The 7,694-nt window shown below is 37.7% G+C and overlaps 1 protein-coding gene across 7 annotated transcripts in view; it reads left to right on the forward strand.

Moving 5' to 3' along the window:
- The window catches only part of NCF4 (neutrophil cytosolic factor 4), a 56,286-nt gene that overhangs the window by 47,364 nt on the left and 1,228 nt on the right, over positions 1–7,694 (forward strand). For 6 of the 7 annotated variants that reach the window (XM_065631860.1, XM_065631817.1, XM_065631834.1 and 3 more), the window contains 5 exons: positions 713–770; positions 2,360–2,458; positions 3,193–3,323; positions 3,408–3,473; positions 4,270–7,321. In XM_065631860.1, coding sequence (XP_065487932.1) covers positions 713–770; positions 2,360–2,458; positions 3,193–3,323; positions 3,408–3,473; positions 4,270–4,498 — 583 coding nt within the window. In that variant the 3' untranslated portion in view covers positions 4,499–7,321. Of the gene's footprint in view, positions 1–712; positions 771–2,359; positions 2,459–3,192; positions 3,324–3,407; positions 3,474–4,269; positions 7,322–7,694 lie in introns of those variants that run through there. The other variant, XM_065631851.1, reaches the window with a different exon arrangement.

Consider the following 7,694-nt stretch of genomic DNA (forward strand, 5'->3'; position numbering starts at 1 on the left):
ATAATTCTTTAATGGTAATATCTGTTATAATGTACAGAATATACAGGCCAAGCTGAAGGACATAGGTTTGCACCACCAAAGTCAATGTCAGTTTTGGCACTGAATTCAGTGAGATCTGGTTCAGTTACTAAATGGAACTGAATATGTAATTTGTTCCTGTCTTTTGTCTAAACAGGGGCCTGTCCCACACAGCAGTATTGACACCCTTTTGGAGAACTGCTAAGTAGACGTTATACTTCATTACCCTTCAGACAAATTAGTTCTCCTTTCAAAGATGGACCTGCTTCCTTTTCATTTACCTCAAACACTGCAAAAACTGCATGTGTGTACGCATTCTTGGATGTGTGTGTGATGGCAGAATTTGAACTGAATGCCATAAAAGCTGGAAACAGTGATGCCCAGAAGGCAGAGTAAGGGGGGCTGAGCTGTGCTGTGACAGAGAGGTCCAGGATACTGACTGTATTGAAAATTCCATCTGTTCTCAGCTGCAGACATCTTCAGATTGCTGCTGCTCTGCACTGAAACCAAGAGAATTAGGGCAATGTTGTTGCATCCATATTTCTTTACTTCAGTGCTGCACACAGATTCTCATGCAGTTTCTCCAGTGATCTATGGCTTGCCTACCTCTTGGACAATGAAAATGCAGGCACGGTACTGCTGGTCGCATAGTATTTTTGATGACTAGAAAGGCTGTTGTCTCTTTTCTTTGCAGTAAAAGCATTTCACCTCAAGTGCCTGTTTCTGACCGCGTGGCAACTCCACGGGCTGAGGTGAGTATTCTTCACAATCTGTCAAGGCATAGGACATTAAACTCTGTTTTACTTTGGCATCTCATCGATCAAGTTGCCTTTTCCAATTAGAGCTTGGGGAAAGAAGGGAAAGTGAAATTGACACAGGAAAACAACTGATTTTTAACAACAGGGAATGAAACAAAGCATGGAAATAAGTGTTCTGTTCCTCTTTACTTGAGTAAATAAGAAGGTCCATTGTGAAGTCAGAATGACTGGAGGTTCGAAATTGAGACATGTACAGCCTACTGCCAAATGGTCTGCATTTACATAAGTGATACCCATAAATTAAATTTAAAACAAGCACAAGCTTCAGTCTCATTGACTTCAGTGTATGTTTAAAAGCTTTGCAGGTGAGGCATCTTAGTATTTTCTGTAACATAAGCGTTCTACTGAAAAACACCTGTATCCTTTTCTTTTGCTGTATATTGTCTTGGTATTAAGCACATGGAACTGCTTTGTAACCAGTACTTATCTGAGTATCATCTTGCATCCTGGAACATGTGACTTTACCATGTAAGTTCAAAAAACTATGCAGGTGCTTTGAGGTTTGTTTGGTTTCTTTTTCACACTGAGTATGGCAGGTCTTGTATCAGTCATATCTCTTGGGTTTTATCTATTAATTTATTAATACCAAAACTTTTCAATAGACCAAAAAAGGCTTTTGAAAGAGCTATTAAGTAGACATATGAACTACTAGCACAACAGTAGCCAGTCTTTTTTTTATTAGGAGAACTCTTGTCATTAACAAACCCGAAAGAATCATCTCAAAACGGAATAAAGAACACTTTTTAATTTTTGCTTTTCTAAAAGCATTTAAATGGCTACCGTGTTCTCTAAGGACAGTGGAGGAGATATGTATTTTTGATAACTCGGCCCCTTTACTTATTCAAGAACAGCTTGTTAGGGTGGTAGCATGTGCTTACCTCTTTTTTTTTTTTTCTCTTTCCCCCTGAAGGGGGCATCTAAGTTCCATTTTAACTACATGTCATTTTCCCAGACTTCCCCAAATCTCTCAGTCCAGCCATGAACAGGCCTGAAAGCTAGATATAGAAACAACAGTTAGTTACCCTTAAATTAGGACACAACACTTCTGCAATTTTTTAAGACTCTCCGTGATACTTTGCAGCAAATCTGAAAGCTGTAAAACTGCAACCAGAAGTATGATATATTTTTTCAGTACTCAGGATTTCAAGTTGTCAGGTTTTCAGGTTGCCTATTATCTTCAACTCTGCTGACTTACTTGCTCTTAAGTGTTTTCAACTTTCTTTTCTGGTGCTCAGTGTCCTGCCACTTTAAGAATCCTAGCACATAGCCCTCTCAGAGCCATGTTTATTCTAGTGCTTTCGCTACTTTCTCAAAGCATTTTTGTGTGTGCTGAGTAGAAGAAATTGTGAGAATTTCAGACTGCGGTCATATATATATATGACCTTACCCCAGAAATACAGCTGCGATGACAAAGTACATCCTATTGTGCTGCTTTATGCTCTCACTCCAAGAACAGAACATAAAGAAGGAATCACTTTTGTAATTCTGTGAATAAATACTTCCAGTGTTATTGCTTTCCATAGGCTCTCTTTGATTTTTCTGGAACCAATAAACTGGAACTCAGCTTCAAGAAGGGAGACTTGATCTATCTACTCAGCAGAGTAAACAAAGACTGGTTGGAGGTAAGACTGCAATACTAAATTATTAGCAAACTTTGAAATATATGAGCAGAAAGGGCTCTCCTACTCCTTGCGACCTGTCTTCTCCTCTCAATGAGAGACTGCATCATAATCAGGTCTTACTGTCAAGAGTAAATCCTTGACTCCAAATTTGAAATTGTTTCCTTCCTTGATGGTTTTTAGCTTACAAATTTTCTGCCCTCTAGACTTCAGTTTGCATTTGCATTTGCTTCTGCTGGAATGTTTTTAAATTCTTTAGAAGTGATTAGAACACAAAAAGGCCACAGAAAGGAGATGGAAACTCCATTTCAGTGATTAATTGGTTTCTTGCCTTAGGGCAAGTTGCTGTATACTTTATGCTTCATACCACAACACACGTCAGCTCGATTAGAGAGAATTTGGGCAATGCGGCAGTGTTCTGAAAAAGGATGAGGAGAACATACTGTGTGTTTGCTGATAGGATATCTCTGCTTGCTCAAACACCACAGCCTTCCTTGGCAACCATCTGACTTTCATTTTTTACACACTATTTCACTCCCCTGCCTTTTATTTGACTAAGCAATTGTATAATCTTTTTGTAGAGATGCCATCGGGTCATTTCCATAGCCTTTCTTTTCTTGATTATAGTAGAAAAATTCTTACTGTTGTTTCCATGGAAATTAATTGAATTCCAGAACTTACTGTATGTGGCCGAAATGGCATGGTTTTCTTCATTCTAACAATTCTTATCATTCCAGGGAACAGTTGATGATGCCACTGGAATATTCCCATGTGCTTTTGTGAAGATCATAAAAGATTTACCACAGCAGGAAGACACAGTTAATAAAGTTCGTTGTTATTACCATGATGAGACAGTGAGCACTATCAGGTAATAAGAAGCAGTTTACTGCTGAAAAGATGCTGACAAGTCTTTTTTCATGATATGTAATGATTAGATTTGCTCTTGTTACAGGGATATCTCAGTGGAAGAGGATCTGAGCAGCATTCCGTCATTCAAAGATCTCATGAAATTGATGAGGTACAGTGCAAACAGTTAGTTGTATGTTTAGTATCATTTAAACATTTATCAAGTTCCTTCCAGTCTTAGATTTTCTATATTCTGTTTGGTTATCACCATGTTTTGGGTGTGAAATACTTTTCAAGTGTCCTGAAGAAGTTGTACTTTGCCTTGGACCAGGGCCATCTGTGCAGACACTAGTCTGCCTTGGGATAGCCAGTAAGCATGGAACACACACACACTTCTAACTCAATGAAGATGGGCAGAAGTTTCCATGTCTTGTTCGAAGACCAGAGCCATACTCCCATGCAGGGATCTTTGGTCTGATATATTATACTTCTGCAGGATGCAGGACACTGCCTTCTAACACCTGTTAAACTAGTGTTAAACTAGATTAATCTGCTGTTGAACATCAAAACATTAGAACATCAAATATTAGTAATACCTATGTTAATATTCTTCCGTTCCTTAACCTGCCCTCCCCTCAAAAAAAGCAACCATAAGTAGGCAAAAGTGGGTAGTAACTACAGTCAACTGTTATGTATAGGGATTTTATCAGACTCACAGATTAATTTTGCCATGCGTGTTGTGGTACTGGAAATGGCTCTTGGTTCTTATAGATTTCTCAGCTTATACACAACACAGCATGAATGTGGCTGTATGATTTCTAGTACTAGTTACATCAAGAATGCCGAGACACCCAAGGCTTTGTGTGGCTTTTAGCAGAATTGAATAGATCGCCAGTATATCGTTCATCATGCAGCACCTCCCAGGTATTCCTTGATTTCTGGGGATCAATCCATTTCTTTTCTACCAGGCGGGAGTTTGACCAAGATGACATTGTTTTGAATTACCGGGACCTTGATGGTGATCTGATCCGGTTGCTCTCTGATGAGGATGTTGAACTCATGGTGACTCAGAGCAGGAGAAGGCCCTCTGAGAAGCATTTCTTCCCTTGGAAGTTGCACATCACTCAAAAAGATGACTTGGGTGTCTACAACACTAGTCCAGGAATAGGTGCTACTCAAGCAGTAACAGCAACATGAGTGCTATATAGAGACTTTCCAGTAGGCAGCTATACAGTCCTGCCATAATCCCTCTTTGCAGACAGTTTCCTTTAACAAGCCCTTGAAGTGATCTTGAAAAGAGCAATTTTTAGTAATATATTACCTTTCAATGTAAAATCTGTACTTAGTTACCTTCTTCAGCTTTTTAGCACTCCTCTGTAATAGACACATCTACATAGAGACCAGAGAAAGTGAGGAACAGAGAAATAAAATTACTGGCCATATTTGCAAAGCAAGTCAGTGTTAGCCTGCAATAGAGGTTTAGTGTCCTGAGCCCCAAGACCTGCTCTAATCTCTGTTCTCGCTTCCAGAGCTAGTTAATTTGTCCAGAATGTCTTCATAAGCTTTTTTCCTAGACTGCCATAAATTTCTCTTCACTTGCTGATATGAAGGTTTATGTGCCAGTGCTTACAAACACGTAATTATTTCTGTCAAGTTGGAGTCTACTGGGCATTCAGAGTTTGTTCTGGAAACATCAAGAAAACTTCTTCATATATCAGCAAAGAAATTGCAGCCTACCTTTGCTTTTTTTTCCACTGACCAATGTTCTGGATTGTGTGAATCAAACCTAGTACACCTGTGGTGTTCCTTGTAGATGTTTTTATAATTGTACAGGCTACTTATTTCCACATTCTGGGGAGATTTGTGTGATGCCTATTCAAATAGCAATTTCTTCTCTGTCTGCCTTCTGCCTTCTCACACCTCATTGGAAAGTAGAACTAACAAGAAATTACTGTATCAGATTCTTCAGCAAATAAAGTTACAGATGAGTTTATTTTATCAGTTTCTGTACAAAAGGAGGTTTTTTGGGATATGAAATAATTCTTCTCCTTTTTTTGTTTGAAAGTGAGATAATTTTGAAGAAGAGTTTGAGTGTTACCTATTCAGCTTTCCTTAAGGAGGAGTTACATTATTGCAAAAGAATATATCTTGCAATAATTTCTTCAATGGTCATGCAATTAAAATATTTTCTTCTTGAACAAATTTACTGCTACTTGTAAGAATTACAAGTTATGTATGTTTTACATAAATTGTTTGACACCTAAAATACTGTATTTTAAAAACACCATGCAGTCATGATGTTAAAAAGATACCACCAAGTATAAATATAATCAGTAAAAAATAACAAGTTAAAAGAGTGTTCAAACACCATGCTTTGCATTCAGCTGTTAGTTTCCATGGTACTAAGCTACAATTCCTAATGGTACAATTCCGTGGTACTAAGGTACAATACAAGAAGGTTGTTCTTAACCTACTACTAAAATTTGTACAGACAAAAGGGAAGACTAATAAGTATCTGCAGGTACTAAGAAACAGTTAACTAACAATGCATAAGTAATTAACCTGCCCCTCCCCAAACTGGCAAAATGATGTTTTCTCTTTTTCTTAGATGTTACCTGTAATGCTATCAGGTAACAAGATCTTCAACAACAACAAAAGTATTTAAGGCAACTTATCCTTTAAACTTTTTTTTCTTCCTGGTGTATATACATAAACTTATTTATATACATAAGATTTAATATTGTATTATCTGTAGCCCTGCATTTATGCGTTTAAGTGTATTGGAAATAAAGCAAAGAGTTTATATTTAAAGATAAGCATGTCATTTGCTATATTTGGATACATAAATCATTTCTTACTTGACACTTCATTAAGTGCACAGTTCTAGCACTGTACCAATCTTCTACAGACTTGTCTAAGAAAATGCGCTCTCCAAAGAGTTGTTAGATGTGCTACAGGCCATATCTGCTTTCCAGGTACAAAGGTTCCACCTGAAGGATCCACACATATTAAATTTCGGAGGTAGATGACGTATTCAGAAGACATACAGATTATTTCTTCCTTTCTACTACTGATGGAAGGTTTTAGTTGACAGTATTTTACTAAAATGTTACAAAATGTAACTTCCCACTTCGAAGGCATTGTAGCAGTGTGGTTTAGGAAGGAGATGAAGAAATGTACCATGATAATGTTAGTAATGTTACACTTTATGATACATAACAGAATGCATTGTAAATTAGAAACCTAACTGGCACACATGGCCTGCAAAGCTGCTGGTGTGCAGGGTTACCTGTTACCTGTTCCTGGAGTTCAACGGAGCAAATAATGTCTGAAGATTTTTGCTGACAGCTAGATCCTGCGATGTTACCAGCAACTCAGCAAGTCTGTTTGAAGATGAAGGAGCAGTTTGAGTGAGGAAGGAAAGGAGAATGTATTCTGTGAAATAACAAACCTCTTTGCTAAGGGTGGGGGGAAGAAAATGCATGAATTTACTGGCCTCTGAAAATCAGAGCAGCAGAATTCCTTTCTGCCTTTATGCTGTAATGCAAAGTCAATTCTGCCCATCCAGCAAAGTTGCATATTCCTCCCCTTTTCTGCAGGTTTTGTATGCAGATCTCCTGATAGTCCCAGTGACACACAATTTCCTCACATACTCTCATATTCTTCTTCTTGCTCTACACTGTTTCCATATTCACCATATACATTTTTTTCCTTGTATATTGATGTAGTTCTTGTGAGACCCTAACTGTGGTAACTATGGTTTTGGTCAGTACACAGGGATTTACAGAAGGTGTAGTAGCAGTGCAGGACAAACAGACTCTGGCAGTTATATTCTGTATCTGAGGACTCATCTTAGTCCCTTGTAGTTTACCTTTGAAAGTGCAACCCTCTGTGCATCTGTCCCTTATGGCTACCTAACTTTCCTATAAATCTTATTATTGAAGGCTACTGGGCTAATTTTTAAAGCTATATTTAAAACAGTGTGCCTGCTGTGGATGTAGGATAACTTCAGATCAACTCTTCTCACCAGTTTTCTTTTGTTTCCTCTATGTACTAGAATACTTATAATTTGTCATTGATTGTTGTTGAAATAGGTAAAACTTACTTTTAAAAGTATTACTTAAAGAGTTACAGAGGTAAATACATATGTGTACAAATAAACATTAAGTACAGAATTATCCCTGTCTTGAAGATTGTCTCACCTAAAGTAAAGCAAGAAACAGTGCTGAAGTAAAAACCAGATAATTCTTTCTTAGTCTTTCTCACATCAGTCAGCCCTCTTTTTTTTTTTTTTTTCTTTTTTTTCCTGAAAATAGATTAGTCCCATGATCTGGTAATTGTTAACATGCAGATTGGCAATGACAAACTTCCTATCTCTCCTTTCCCAGTTAAA

The sequence above is a fragment of the Caloenas nicobarica genome, chromosome 1 (assembly GCF_036013445.1).
Source record: "Caloenas nicobarica isolate bCalNic1 chromosome 1, bCalNic1.hap1, whole genome shotgun sequence".
NCBI lineage: Eukaryota > Metazoa > Chordata > Aves > Columbiformes > Columbidae > Caloenas > Caloenas nicobarica.